Source organism: Oncorhynchus clarkii, chromosome 15 (genome assembly GCF_045791955.1).
Source record: "Oncorhynchus clarkii lewisi isolate Uvic-CL-2024 chromosome 15, UVic_Ocla_1.0, whole genome shotgun sequence".
Lineage (NCBI taxonomy): Eukaryota > Metazoa > Chordata > Actinopteri > Salmoniformes > Salmonidae > Oncorhynchus > Oncorhynchus clarkii.
The window spans coordinates 11,526,078-11,542,233 of NC_092161.1; the positions used below are offsets into that span (position 1 = coordinate 11,526,078).

The window sequence follows — 16,156 nt, forward strand, 5'->3', positions numbered from 1 at the left end:
AAGGAATTCCCAAGTTTATCAAGACATGTTGCTGGAGAATGTTAGGCTATCTGCCCGCCAATTGAAGCTCAAGAGAAGTTCAATGATGCAACAGGACAACAACCCAAAACACAGAAGTAAATCAACAACAGAATCGCTTCAACAGAAGAAAATACGCCTTCTGGAGTGGCCCAGTCAGAGTCCTGACCTCAACCCGATTGAGATGCTGTGGCATGACCTCGAGAGAGCAGTTCACACCAGACATCCAAAGACTATTGCTGAACTGAACAGTTTTGTAAAAAGGAATGGTCCAAAATTCCTCCTGCCCACGGTGCAGGTCTGATCCGCAACTACAGAAAATGTTTGGTGATTGCTGCCAAAGTAGGGTCAACCACTTATTAAATCCAAGGGTTCACATACTTTTTCCACCCTGCACTGTGAATTTTTCTTCAATAAAGACACAGAAATGTATAATTGTTTGTGTGTTATTAGTTTAAGCAGACTGTGTTTGTCTGTTGTTGTGACTTAGATGAAGATCAGATCAAATTGTATGACCACTTTATGCACAAATCCATGTAATTCCAAAGGGTTCACATACTTTTTCTTGCCAGTAAGTTTTTATGCTGATGACACAGTACTGTTACATCTGTAAATCAAGCCTTTCCCATTTGCAGTCTGATTTCCAAGCACTACAGAATACACTCTTGGATCTTAAGTTAGTACTTAAGGCAAACAAAACACATGCTATTTCCTAGGTCCCATAACTTGGATTTAAGTGACCTTGAAATTACTAGCCTGAACGGAAGACAAATTGAACAAGTTCCCTCTCATAAATATCTTGGTATCTGGCTAGATGATGAATTGGCATTTAAAACGCATGTTACTAAGCTGGTAAAGAAATTGAAGATCAAAATGTGATTATTTTGCATAAATAGACCATGTCTGTCTTCTGGATAATAGAAAGGAAGTTCTCTGCCACTTCTCTGTTTTAGATTACAGAGACATCAGCTACAGATTCCACACCTCTAGATTCTGTTTTAGATTACAGAGACATCAGCTACAGATTCCACACCTCTAGATTCTGTTTTAGATTACAGAGACATCAGCTACAGATTCCACACCTCTAGATTCTGTTTTAGATTACAGAGACATCAGCTACAGATTCCACACCTCTAGATTCTGTTTTAGATTACAGAGACATCAGCTACAGATTCCACACATCTAGATTCTGTTTTAGATTACAGAGACATCAGCTACAGATTCCACACCTCTAGATTCTGTTTTAGATTACAGAGACATCAGCTACAGATTCCACACCTCTAGATTCTGTTTTAGATTACAGAGACATCAGCTACAGATTCCACACCTCTAGATTCTGTTTTAGATTACAGAGACATCAGCTACAGATTCCACACCTCTAGATTCTGTTTTAGATTACAGAGACATCAGCTACAGATTCCACACCTCTAGATTCTGTTTTAGATTACAGAGACATCAGCTACAGATTCCACACCTCTAGATTCTGTTTTAGATTACAGAGACATCAGCTACAGATTCCACACCTCTAGATTCTGTTTTAGATTACAGAGACATCAGCTACAGATTCCACACCTCTAGATTCTGTTTTAGATTACAGAGACATCAGCTACAGATTCCACACCTCTAGATTCTGTTTTAGATTACAGAGACATCAGCTACAGATTCCACACCTCTAGATTCTGTTTTAGATTACAGAGACATCAGCTACAGATTCCACACCTCTAGATTCTGTTTTAGATTACAGAGACATCAGCTACAGATTCCACACCTCTAGATTCTGTTTTCCACTCTGCCCTTAGATTCTTACTCGTGATCATTTTATAACTCACCCTTTTGTATCGCATCAAACGGTGGGTTGGGCCTCTCTGTATGTAAGAAGAGAGCAGCATTGTTTTTTGTTTATTTACACCGCACTCCTGTAGAAACTTCTGATGTATCTGACAACCCTCGTCAAGGTCGCAACAATAGAACACAATACAAGAGCACAAGATTGGTTAGTGCTGGAGGTTCCAAGGGTGGCTTCTGACTTAGGGAGAGTTGCTTTGGGTTTTTATGCTTTATACGTATGTGGAACGTGTTGCAGGAGAGGCTCAGGCTTGAATGTGTTGCAGGAGAGGCCCAGGCTTGAATGTGTTGCAGGAGAGGCTCAGGCTTGAATGTGTTGCAGGAGAGGCTCGGGCTGGAATGTGTTGCAAGAGAGGCTCAGGCTTGAATGTGTTGCAGGAGAGGCTCAGGCTAGAATGTGTTGCAGGAGAGGCTCAGGCTTGAATGTGTTGCAGGAGAGGCCCAGGCTTGAATGTGTTGCAGGAGAGGCCCAGGCTTGAATGTGTTGCAGGAGAGGCCCAGGCTTGAATGTGTTGCAGGAGAGGCTCGGGCTGGAATGTGTTGCAGGAGAGGCTCGGGCTTGAATGTGTTGCAGGAAAGGCTCGGGCTGGAATGTTTTTTTGTAGGGGATGCTCAGTTGAATGTGTTACAGGAGAAACTCAGGATGGAATGTGTTGCAGGTTCGGGCTTGAATGTGTTGCAAGGGAGGCTCAGGTTTGAATGTGTTGCAGGGGAGAATCAGGATGGAATCAGGATGGAATGTTTTGCAGGAGAGAATCCGGATGGAATGTTTTGTAGGAAAAGCTCAGGGTGGAATGTGTTGCAGGGGAGAATCAGGTTTGAATGTGTTGGGCCTCCCGAGTGGCACGATGGTCTAAGGCACTGCATCACAGTGCTAGCTGTGCCACTAGAGATTCTGGGTTTGAATCCAGGCTCGGGACGCCCATGGGGAGGTGCACAATTGGCACAGCATCATCCGGGTTGGGGGAGGGTTTGGCCCGGCAGGGATGTCCTTGTCCCATCGTGCACTAGTGTGGCAGGCCGGGTACAGTGCACGCTGACACGGTTGCCAGGTGCACGGTGTTTCCTCCAACACATTGGTGTAGCTGGCTTCCGGGTTAAGTGGGCATTGTGTCAAGAAGTAGTGTGGTTGTGTTTCGGAGGACACACGGCTCTCGACCTTCGCCTCTCCTGAGTCCATATTGGAGTTGCAGTGATGAGACAAGACGGTAACTATCAATTGGAAACCACGAATTTGGGGAGGGAAAAAAAAGTTTGCATGAGAGGCTCAGGGTTGAATGTCTGCTGCACTTTGGGGAATTTAAAACAGTGGAGAATGATCCAAGTGAAGATTGTTTTTTTTATTGTCATGTTTTGTAATTTAGTATTTCATTGGCACGGGTACTGTGGAGAGCTCGTTTGAAAAAGAGACGGTCTCAATATGACACCATTTTAAAATAAAGATTAATCATAATTTTTTTGTGGACTATTTCTTATTGTTGTTGCATTGTCGAGAAGGAACCTGCAGTAAACATTTCGTTGGATGTATACCATGCTTATCCCATACATACAACTAATAAAACTTGGAACTTGGGTGGAGGCCCATAGCGGAAATCCTTCAATTAACTAACGGCCTGCTACAGCTTCATCTAGTGAGGAAAGTCACCTTGAACGATTAAATGATTCTTGAATTAAAACAAAATCATCCCTAATCAATCAAAACTCATTATCTTTGATTGTTCTCTCTGAATAGGTTTCATCTGGTCTTGTACCCGTGCCAAGATAAGTTTCACCCACCAGATCTTCATACAATATTATCATCATACAGTGAGCATCAGAAATACATCAGACCTTTCAAGCAGGCAACTTGGATGGAAAATTACTGAGGATAATAGCAGACGATATTGCCACTGCTATTTGCCATATCTTCAATCTAAGCCTGCTAGAAAGTGTGTGCCCTCAGGCATGGAGGGAAACCAAAGTAATTCCGCTAGTGAAGAATAGCAAAGCTCCCCTTTACTGGCTCAAATAGACAACCAATCACATTGTTAACAACCCTTAGTAAACCTTTGGAAAAATTGTGTTTGACCACATACAATGCTATTTTACTGTAAAGAAATTGACAACAGACTTTCAACACACTTATAGGGAAGGACATTCAACAAGCAAGGCACCTACACAAATAACTGATGATTGGCTGAGAGAAATTGATGTCTCCTGATGGAAAAACGTACGTGTTATGGCTTTACACCCCTGCTATATTGTGAATAAAGAGTTGCCGGTCTAACAGAACACAGAGAGTGTTCTTTAATGGAAGCCTCTCCAACATAATCCAGGAAGAATCAGGAATTCCCCAGGGCAGCTGTCTAGGCCCCTTACTTTTTTCAATTTTTACTAACTTGATTAAAGCCAGTGCGTCTAGGCATTGCCAAAAGTTTTGAGAATGACACAAAAATTAATTTTCACAAAGTTTGCTGCTTCAGTGCCTTTAGATATTTTTGTCAGATGTTACTGTGGAATACTGAAGTAGAATTACAAGCATTTCATAAGTGTCAACGGCTTTTATTGACAATTACATGAAGTTGATGCAAAGAGTCAATATTTGCTGTGTTGACCCTTCTATTTCAAGACCTCTGCAATCCGCCCTGACATGCTGTCAATTAACTTCTGGGCCATATGGCAGCCTATTCTTGCATAATCAATGCTTGGAGTTTGTCAAAATTTGTGGGTTTTTGTTTGTCCACCCGCCTCTTGAGGATTGACCACAAGTTCTCAATGAGATTAAGGTCTGGAGAGTTTCCTGGCTATAGACCCAAAATATCGATGTTTTGTTCCCAGAGCCACATAGTTATCACTTTTGCCTTATGGCAAGGTGCTCCATCATGCTGGAAAAGGCATTTTTCGTCACCAAACTGTTCCTGGGTGGTTGGGAGAAGTTGCTCTCGAAGGATGTGTTGGTACCATTCTTTATTCATGGCTGTGTTCTTGGGCAAAATTGTGAGTGAGCCCACTCCCTTGGCTGAGATGCAACCCCACACATGAATGGTCTCAGGATGCTTTACTGTTGGCATAACACAAGACTGATGGTAGCGCTCACCTTGTCTTCTCCGGACAAGCTTTTTTCCGGATGCCCCAAACAATCGGAAAGGGGATTCCTCAGAGAAAATGAGTTTACCCCAGTCCTCAGCAGTCCAATCCCTGTACCTTTTGCAGAATATCAGTCTGTTCCTGATGTTTTTTCTGAAGAGAAGTGGCTTCATTGCTGCCCTTCTTGACACCAGGCCACCCTCCAAAACTCTTTGCCTCACTGTGCGTGCAGATGCACTCACACCTGCCTGCTGCCATTCCTGAGCAAGCTCTGTACTGGTGGTGCCCCGATCCTGCAGCTGAATCAACTTTAGGAGACGGTCCTGGCGCTTGCTGGACTTTCTTGGGCACCCTGAAGCCTTCTTAACAATTGAACCGCTTTCCTTGAAGTTCTTGATGATCCGATAAATGGTTGATTTAGGTGCAATCTTACTGGCAGCAATATCCTTGCCTGTGAAGCCCTTTTTGTGCAAAGCAATGATGACGGCACGTGTTTCCTTGCAGGTAACCATGGCTGACAGAGGAAGAACAATGATTCCAAACACCAGCCTCCTTTTGAAGCTTCCAGTCTGTTATTTCAAACTCAATCAGCATGACAGAGTGACCTCCAGCCTTGTCAACACTCACACCTGTGTTAACGAGAGAATCACTGACATGATGTCAGCTGGTACTTTTGTGGCAGGGCTGAAATGCAGTGGAAATATTTTTTGGGGATTCAGTTCATTTGCATGGCAAAGAGGGACTTTGCAATTAATTGCAATTCATCTGATCACTCTTCATATCATTCTGGAGTATATGCAAATTGCCATCATGCAAACTTTGTGAAAATGAATATTGGTGTCATTCTCAAAACTTTTGGCCACCACTGTATGTATGTGGATGACTCAACACTATACACGCCAGCTACTACAGCGAGTGAAATCACTGCAAAACTTAAAGAGCTGCAGTTCGTTTCAGAACGGGAATAAGATCATCCTGAATATAGAAACGAAAACTAAAAGCATTGTATATGCTACAAATTCTTCACTGAACCCTAAACCTCTATTCCCTATGAGCCCTGGTCAAACGTAGTGCTCCAACCAGGGAATAGGGAACCGTTTGAGACACAGCCCTCAGTTTAGAAACATTCCTGATAACACCCTTTTAGAAATCTTGTAATAAATGATGTGGAAATTGAGCAGGTTTAGGTGACCAATTGTCATGGTCAAAACACGTTGATAAAACAGTAGCTAAGATAGGGAGAAGTCTGTCTATAATAAAGTGCTGCTCTGCAGGCCATAGTTTTGTTGCACCTCGACTACTGTTAAGTCGTGTGGTCAGGTGCCAGAAAGAGGGACCTCGGAAAAATTACAATTGGCTCAGAACAGGGCAGCACGGCTTCTAACATTAATAATATGCATGTCAATCTCTCCTGGCTCAAAGTGGAGGAGAGATGGACTTCATCAATACTTGTATTTGTGAGAGGTATAGACATGCTGAATGCACTGTTTAAACTACTAGCACACAGCTCTAACACCCAGACATGCTACCAAAGGTCTCTTCACAATCCCCAAGTCAAAATCAGACTGTGGAAGGCACTCAGTACCACATAGAGCCATGACTACATAGAACTCTACTCCACAACTGATGCAAGCAGTAGAATCAGATTTTTTAAATTTATTACAAAAGTAGACCTTATTGAACTGCGGGAACTGTGAAGACACAGGCAGACACGCACACACACGAGAACATACGCACTACACACAAACAGATTTTATTTTGTTGTAGAGTAGTGGCCTGAGGAATCACGCTTAATGTGTTGTGAAAAGTGTTATGAAATGTAATGCCTTTAATTTGAACTGCCTTAATGTTGCTGGACCTCAGGAAGAGTAGCTTCTGCCTTGGCAGCAGCTAATCCACAATAAAATACAAGCTTTTTGAGTGAGTGTATTTTGGGATTTTGTACACAGTAAGACAAGCATGTGAAATGTGTAACATTTGTTAACTCATGATTGAAGGCAGTTTCACCTAGCTTTCATTTAGCTTGTACAGACAAAGTATGGTCTCTGGTGTACCTTGGTGTTCTTCCATAATCTCAAGTCGACAAGATGTCTTCCTGGGATAGCGACAGTACTGATCTCATGGTGCGACACGGCAGGACTCCAGAGTCAAACAGAGGTGTGTGAGTAGTATAACAGGCAGCGTGTTAGTCTTGCGTAAAACTACAATAAAAACAATTATAGTACTTGAAAGTTTGAAAATTAAATCTTCTGCAGTCAGTTTATGACGTTTATGGTCAGGTCCTGTGAGGCAAGACGAACAGCATGCAACCCAATCCATATTGTCACTTTAGGTGTTGCTCAATGGAAACGAATGGCCAAGTAATATGACATGGACCTTTTCTGTCTAAGACATAAAATACAGAGCCTTCAGAAAGTATTCATACCCCTTGACTTATTCCACATTGTTGTTAGCTTTAATTCAAAATGGATTAAATATATTTTTATTCTCACCCATCTACACACAATACCCCATATTGACAAAGTAAAAACATGTTTTTAGAAATGTTTGGTAATGTATTGAAAATGAATTCACATAGAAATGTCCTTGTTTTTGAAAGAAAAGCAAAATTTGTGTCCATTAAAATAACATCAAATTGATCAGAAATACAGTGTAGAAATTGTTCATGTTGTAAATGACTCTTGTAGCTGGAAACGGCAGATTTTTAATGGAATATCTACAAAGGCGTACAGAGGCCCATTATCAGCAACCATCACTCCTGTGTTCCAATGGCACGTTGTGTTAGCAAATCCAAGTTTATAATTTTAAAAAGGATAATTGATCATTAGAAAACCCTTTTGCAATTATGTTAGCACAGCTGAAAACTGTTGTATTGCTTCTTTAAGCAGAACAACTGGCTTTATTTAGACTAGTTGAGTATATGATGAATCAGCATTTTTGGGTTCGATTACAGGCTCAAACTGGCCAGAAACAAATACATTTCTTCTGTAACTTGTCAGTCTATTCTTGTTCTGAGAAATTGCCAAGAAACTGAAGATCTCGTACAACACTGTGTACTACTCCCTTCACAGAACAGCACAAACTGGCTCTAACCAGAATTGAAAGAGGAGTGGGAGGCCCCGGAGCACTACTGAGCAAGAGGACAAGTACATTAGAGCGTCTAGTTTTAGAAACAGACGCCTCACAAGTCCTCAACTGGCAGCTTCATTAAATAGTACCTGCAAAACACCAGTCTCAACGTCAACAGTGAAGAGGCGACTCTGGGATGCTTGCCTGACAATTACATACATTTCAATCCCAACTTGTAACACAAAAAAAAAATGTTGAAAAAGTCAAGGGGTGTGAATACTTTCAGCTCCAGATGTCCTGAAGATAACGTTTCTCCTCCCTGAGTCCGGCCAGTCTTTTCATGGCGTCCAGTTTATCCAGCTGAAGCTCTGCTGATACCATCTCTATCAGGGTGTCGTTTACATCTTTAGCCATGTTCTTAGCATCACTGTGGGAGCAAAAGGCAGACAGTAAAACCAGTGACCCACATCTACTAAGATAATGATCTCTATCAACCATATTGTTCCATTGTTTCCCTATTGACATCATCAAAGCTGAGCTCACCCGCAGACATAGAGGTATCCATTCTCCTTGAGGAGGAGGTTGACGATGTCTTTGGCATGGCTGAGCATGTTGTGTTGGACGTATCTGGGTCTCGTCTCGGTTTGTGTTTCTGTTCCCTCCGGAGTGTCCCGTGAGAAAGACACTTTCAGATGGGTGAGGGTTCCATTGGCCACAAACCCCTGCAGCTCCTCTCTGAGAGAAAGAGACCATGAGTTATTTTACACATATATTTCAGCATGTCACTGTTTTTCATTTCCAAAATAATAATAATATCCATCCAAGTGGTGTGGAAGCCTACGCATAAACACACAGGCTAGCCGATGCACCTTATTCAGCGCAAGAGAAAATGGACAAATATAGACTTCATAAGGTTGAGTCCCTCTGATAACCATATGTTTTTACAATCAATCCACCTAGCCTTGCTGCAACCTTGTCTGTGTGTCTGTGTCCATTACTTGCTTGTTTGTGTATTCCGCCTCAATGTTTAACAGGGCCTTGCGTATATAGCAACAGCACGATAAAGTTGACTGTTTTCTGGGCCAGTGAAGAACCTTACCCAAGGTTGACAGGATGGACCGGCGGACAGACAGACAGAGACATATGGGATGTTGTCTGGAAACAGAGGGAACTTGGGTGAAGGTATTCACATAATGTTTTGCAGTAGCAGGGAGACGTTTTAGAACTAGTTTTAATAAAATATGAAGGCCATGACAGGAATGAGAATAAATGCAGTAAATACTGCAGGAGAGGTGAGCGAAGGAGACATTGTGTTTACTGTACATTTCTCTCTCTCTTTTTGTCCTTCACTGGGTTGAATGTCACACATTGATGCAACAACATCACCATGTTAATCTTATGACATTTATTCATCTGGATGACTATGTATGAACAATTCTCTTTTACCTCTGACAGCTGCAAACAAATCCCTAGTTTACCAAGCATGTTAAACACCAGAAAAACAAGAGAGAAAACAGGAAGAGGGGAGGAAGAGGTCACAGACAGAATCAACAAGAGCAGCGATGAGGGTTCACTTCCCGGTGATCAAAGAACAACACGAATAACACACCCCCTTAAAAGATGTCGTCTAACAGAAACGTCCAGGGGAAAGATGTCACGTCTAACAGAAACGTCCAGGGGAAAGATGTCACGTCTAACAGAAACGTCCAGGGGAAAGATGTCACGTCTAACAGAAACCTCCAGGGGAAAGATGTCACGTCTAACAGAAACGTCCAGGGGAAAGATGTCACGTCTAACAGAAACGTCCAGGGGAAAGATGCTAACTAACAGAGAAAAAATATTCTCTCTAGATAAGAGACTTTCATATTGCCATTTCCCATTTCTCCTCCTTTCTCTCTTTTCTGTCCTTCCCTCCCTTCTCTGTTGAATGTCAGCCAATACAATGAGACTTTGATTTCTGTTTGAAAGGTTAACATCCTGGTACCAGGGGTCCACTCAGACCCCACTGAGCTGAGCTCTTCTGTCTGGCCTCAGCTCTTAGTCAAACCCTGGTGTGTATTGACAGAGAAAACAGCCCTGGTCTGGTGGTGCCAATCTGGTCCTTAACAAGAGCTGAGCAAACCCCCTTTCCCTCTGCACCGAAATCACAATCCATGAAAAGAGAGATAAGAGAGAGAAAAAAGGGAGGGAACCATAAGGAGGGTAAGGGAGAAAACGGGTGGAAACTGCAAACATTAGGGGGTCTGAGTATCTGACTGTAGGTCAGATTGGTGTCACCCTCTAACGCATATGTTAAGTTTTGGGGTAGATTAGGGCTTTTTAAGGAGAACATTGTGTAGCAATGTTAATGTCACACCCAGGATACCAGGGTTTAGCCTAGGGCCACAGAATATATTTAGCATCAAAGGGAATGCATTCTTTTTCTATCAGTTCACGTTTCAGACCCCCACTGACCGGACAAAGTCGGGTTAGGTTGAAGTCCCGCAGATAGAGAGATCTACACTGTGAACAAACAACCATCAGGCCAGGATACCTGGCTGTGAGGATGTATTTAACAAAGAGATGGAAGCAAATAAACAAATACAGGCGGATATTTCTTTGATCTGTTCTTTCATGATTTCCGGGACAAATTCATCTACTAAGAATGCAGTGCTTTGATTGGTGTACTCGCCTTGTAGTGCTACAAGTCATTTAAGGTGATAGTTTGGACGTTCTGCATTCCTCTCAGTTAAGTAAGTTCAGCTTGATTCAAATGTTTTCAAGTCTTCTGTATTGGAATTGCTGAATGGCATATGGACACTGAGCGGACAAAACATTAGGAACACCTGCTCTTTCCATGACAGACTGACCAGGTGAACTTGCGCTACCGAGTGGTGCAGCGGTTTAAGGCACTGCATCTCAGTGTTAGAGGTGTCACTACAGACCCTGGTTAGTTTCCAGGCTGTATCACAACCGGCCGTGATTGGGAGTCCCACAGGGCGGCGCACAACTGTCCCAGCGTCGTCCGGGATTGGCCGGGGTAGGCCGTCATCGAAAATAAGAATTTGTTCTTAACTGACTTGCCTAGTTAAATAAAGGATAAATAAATACAATTTTAAAAAATTACCCAGGTGAAAGCTATGACCCCTTATTGATGTCACCTGTTAAAATCACTTCAAATCAGTGTAGATGAAGGGGAGGAGACAGGTTAAAGAAGGATTTTTAAGCCTTGAGACATGTATTGTGTATATGTGCTCCATTCCGAGGGTGAATGAGCAAGACAAAGGGTTTAAGTGCCTTTGAACAGGGTATAGTAGTTGGTGCCAGGTGCATTGGTTTGTGTCAAGAACTGCAACACTGTTTTTCACACTCAACAGGTTCTCGTGTGTATCAAGAACGGTCCACCACCCAAAGAACATCCAGCCAACGTGACACAGATGTGGGAAGCATTGGAGTCAACATGGGCCAGCGTCCCTGTGGAACGCTTTCGACACCCTGCTCACTTTGCACTCTGATTGGAGGAAAAGTCCGAGTTCACCCATTTGGGTGCTTCACTTTGGGAATACATGGGTGCTTCCGAAATGGGATCATACTCCCTATACAGTGGACTACGACCAGAAACCCTATGCAGGCCCAGGTCAGGAGTCGGGTACAACATAGGGAATGGGGTGCCATTTTGGAAAGATCCAACGTTTTGGTCAAAATGACACTCACCTAAACAGGAAGTCTCGGTCTCTATGGCGACAACCGAAGAACAACCAGGTCTCACTGAACTCCGCCTCTGGGTTTTCCTCCCTCTCCTTCTCCCTGAAAGAGAAAAACAAAAGGAGAAAATTTAAAATACACACACACACACACACACACACACACACACACACACACACACACACACACACACACACACACACACACACACACACACACACACACACACACACACACACACACACACACACACACACACACACACACACACACACACAGGAGGAGACCTCAAAGCCCAATCAATAAAAACACAGAAGAATGGACAGAGTCCTTGTCACAACAGACATTAAAAGGGAGCAGTGACACTGTTGTATCTCCCTACAACATCTATACAGTACAGAGCCACAATTATGATGGGGACAGGAAGTTAACATGCTCCTAAAGAGATGGATCACAATACACCGTAGATTACAACTAAAACAACGACTTTAGCTCATTGTCGTGTATGTGCGTGCGTGCGTGCATGCGCGTGTACACACCTCCCTCCGCACGTCAGCCCCACTTATAAAAGTGATTCCTCCTGTGGCCAACAAGTCTGTCAGGGCTCCCAGAATCCTTTGCACAGAGGTGGCACAAAGACACAAAACGCTGAGCCAGTGCGCTGCCACCTACACCCTCGCCATCTACACCCCCACCATCTACACCTCCACCGCTGCCACCTACACCCTCGCCACCTACACCCCCCCCATCTACACCTCCACCGCTGCCACCTACACCCTCGCCATCTACACCCCCCCCATCTACACCTACACCGCTGCCACCTACACCCCCCCCATCTACACCTCCACCGCTGCCACCTACACCCTCGCCATCTACACCCCCCCCATCTACACCTACACCGCTGCCACCTACACCCCCCCCATCTACACCTCCACCGCTGCCACCTACACCCTCGCCATCTACACCCCCCCCCATCTACACCCCCCCCATCTACACCTACACCGCTGCCATCTACACCCCCCCCCATCTACACCTCCACCGCTGCCACCTACACCCTCGCCATCTACACCCCCCCCATCTACACCTACACCGCTGCCACCTACACCCCCGCCATCTACACCTCCACCGCTGCCACCTACACCCTCGCCATCTACACCCCCCCCATCTACACCTACACCCTCGCCATCTACACCCCCACCATCTACACCTCCACCGCTGCCACCTACACCCTCGCCATCTACACCCCCACCATCTACATCCCCGCCATTGCCATCTACACCCCCACCATCTACATCCCCGCCATTGCCATCTACACCCCCGCCATCTACATCCCCGCCATTGCCATCTACACCCCCGCCATCTACATCCCCGCCATTGCCATCTACACCCCCGCCATCTACATCCCCGCCATTGCCATCTACACCCCCGCCATTTACAGCCTCGCCATCTACAGCCTCGCCATCTACACCCTCGCCATTTACAGCCTCGCCATCTACACCCCTGCCATCTACAGCCCCGCCATCTACAGCCCCGTCGCCACCATCTACACCCCTGCCATCTACAGCCCCGCCATCTACAGCCCCGCCATCTACAGCCCCGCCATCTACAGCCCCGTCATCTACACCCTCGCCATCTACAGCCCCGTCGCCACCATCTACACCCCCACCATCTACAGCCCCGTTGCCACCATCTACACCCCCACCATCTACAGCCCCGTTGCCACCATCTACACCCCCACCATCTACAGCCCCGTCGCCACCATCTACACCCCCACCATCTACAGCCCCGTCGCCACCATCTACAGCCCCGCCATCTACAGCACCGCCATCTACAGCCCCGCCATCTACAGCCCCACCATCTACACCCCGCCAGATGATGCTGGAGAACCTTGACTGGATAAGGTTTCTGAATACCCTGAACATTCCAGTCTCATTGATGAAGACCCTGAACATTCCAGTCTCATTGATGAAGACCCTGAACATTCCAGTCTCATTGATGAATACCCTGAACATTCCAGTCTCATTGATGAAGACCCTGAACATTCCAGTCTCATTGATGAATACCCTGAACATTCCAGTCTCATTGATGAAGACCCTGAACATTCCAGTCTCATTGATGAAGACCCTGAACATTCCAGTCTCATTGATGAAGACCCTGAACATTCCAGTCTCATTGAGAAAGACCCTGAACATTCCAGTCTCATTGAGGAAGACCCTGAACATTCCAGTCTCATTGATGAAGACCCTGAATATTCCAGTCTCATTGATGAAGACCCTGAACATTCCAGTCTCATTGATGAAGACCCTGAACATTCCAGTCTCATTGATGAAGACCCTGAACATTCCAGTCTCATTGATGAATCCCTGAATATTCCAGTCTCATTGATGAATACCCTGAACATTCCAGTCTCATTGATGAATACCCTGAACATTCCAGTCTCATTGATGAAGACCCTGAACATTCCAGTCTCATTGATGAATACCCTGAACATTCCAGTCTCATTGATGAAGACCCTGAACATTCCAGTCTCATTGAGGAAGACCCTGAACATTCCAGTCTCATTGAGGAAGACCCTGAACATTCCAGTCTCATTGAGGAAGACCCTGAACATTCCAGTCTCATTGATGAATACCCTGAACATTCCAGTCTCATTGATGAAGACCCTGAACATTCCAGTCTCATTGATGAAGACCCTGAACATTCCAGTCTCATTGATGAAGACCCTGAACATTCCAGTCTCATTGAGAAAGACCCTGAACATTCCAGTCTCATTGAGGAAGACCCTGAACATTCCAGTCTCATTGATGAAGACCCTGAATATTCCAGTCTCATTGATGAAGACCCTGAACATTCCAGTCTCATTGATGAAGACCCTGAACATTCCAGTCTCATTGATGAATCCCTGAATATTCCAGTCTCATTGATGAATACCCTGAACATTCCAGTCTCATTGATGAATACCCTGAACATTCCAGTCTCATTGATGAAGACCCTGAACATTCCAGTCTCATTGATGAAGACCCTGAACATTCCAGTCTCATTGATGAATACCCTGAACATTCCAGTCTCATTGATGAAGACCCTGAACATTCCAGTCTCATTGAGGAAGACCCTGAACATTCCAGTCTCATTGAGGAAGACCCTGAACATTCCAGTCTCATTGAGGAAGACCCTGAACATTCCAGTCTCATTGAGGAAGACCCTGAACATTCCAGTCTCATTGATGAAGACCCTGAATATTCCAGTCTCATTGATGAAGACCCTGAACATTCCAGTCTCATTGATGAATACCCTGAACATTCCAGTCTCATTGATGAATACATTGGGTAAGCAGAGAGCAGACCAAACAAGTGACATCATCCACAATTTACATTTTCTGATTAAAAAAAATAATCTGTAAACATATTTAACTGGGTTCCTCTTTCCCCAACCCAACCCTCCCCTCCTCATGGCAACCCTCCTCAACCCTCCCCTCTCCTCCTCAACCCACAGGGATCAATATCAATAGCCTGGCTTTTACTGCGCCACACAGACCACACTACCACTTCCTCTGAATACAAATCACATCTCTGCCCAGACCACACTACCACTCCCACTCCCTCTGAATACAAATCACATCTCTGCCCAGACCACACTACCACTCCCTCTGAATACAAATCACATCTCTGCGCAGACCACACGGTCCATCTCTCTAAATCCAAAATCACATCTCTGCCCAGACGACAGGAAGTGAGAGAAACAGTGCCACAGAATCAGAACCTATCACTCTATTCTGGGTCCAAAGGAGGCGGTTGCCTCTCAATGCTTCTCTGATGAACAAGGAGCAGAAGAAACTGTGATTCAGCAGGAATGAAGTCTTGGTAAACTCAGTAATGGTTTTATTTCCTCTGACCTTGTTCATGCTGAATGGGTTTTGATGCTCTGTGTGAGTGTAGTTATGAGAGTTTTAGGAGACTGTGATAATATGTGCCTGTACGTGACAATTCCAGGAAGTGCCACTGAGCTATGATCACTGAACCAGTATGCCGAATTACAATGACATTAGCATGCCCGATTTTGAATGCATTCAGCTGAATGTGGAGAAACTATAGAGTCGTTTACAATAACCAAATACAACTACCGTTCATCCGGTGAACAACCTCAATGAATTACACATCCTTAAGCTCAGAAGACTAATCAATGTCAGACAGCCAGAGGTCGCCAGATCCCACCGAGTTATGATATTCCAACCGTTCCCCCTCATTCCCTCTCTCCTTTGTTCCCTCTCTCCATAGCTCCTTCGCTCCCTCTCTTCTGCAGTTACAAAGTGGAACAAAGTCATTTTCAAAACATCCATCGATTGACAAAGGAAGACAGGATGCCAGAAGGGGGAGGGGAGAGGGAGCGATGAGGAAAGAGTGAGGGGAGAGGGAGCGATGAGGAAAGAGTGAGGAGAGAGGGAGCGATGAGGAAAGAGTGAGGGGAGAGGGAGAAG

General features: G+C 44.7%; 1 protein-coding gene across 5 annotated transcripts in view; it reads right to left on the minus strand.

The window, feature by feature from the left end:
- Nucleotides 1-6,891: 6,891 nt before the first annotated feature.
- The window catches only part of LOC139366905 (methionine synthase reductase-like), a 28,515-nt gene continuing 19,250 nt past the window's right edge, over nucleotides 6,892-16,156 (minus strand). For 3 of the 5 annotated variants that reach the window (XM_071104652.1, XM_071104653.1, XM_071104654.1), the window contains exons 13-15: nucleotides 11,692-11,784; nucleotides 8,542-8,733; nucleotides 7,363-8,425 (exon numbers count right to left, since the gene is read on the minus strand). In XM_071104652.1, coding sequence (XP_070960753.1) covers nucleotides 8,281-8,425; nucleotides 8,542-8,733; nucleotides 11,692-11,784 — 430 coding nt within the window. In that variant the 3' untranslated portion in view covers nucleotides 7,363-8,280. Of the gene's footprint in view, nucleotides 8,426-8,541; nucleotides 8,734-11,691; nucleotides 11,785-16,156 lie in introns of all 5 variants that reach the window. The other 2 variants (XM_071104649.1, XM_071104651.1) reach the window with 1 other exon arrangement.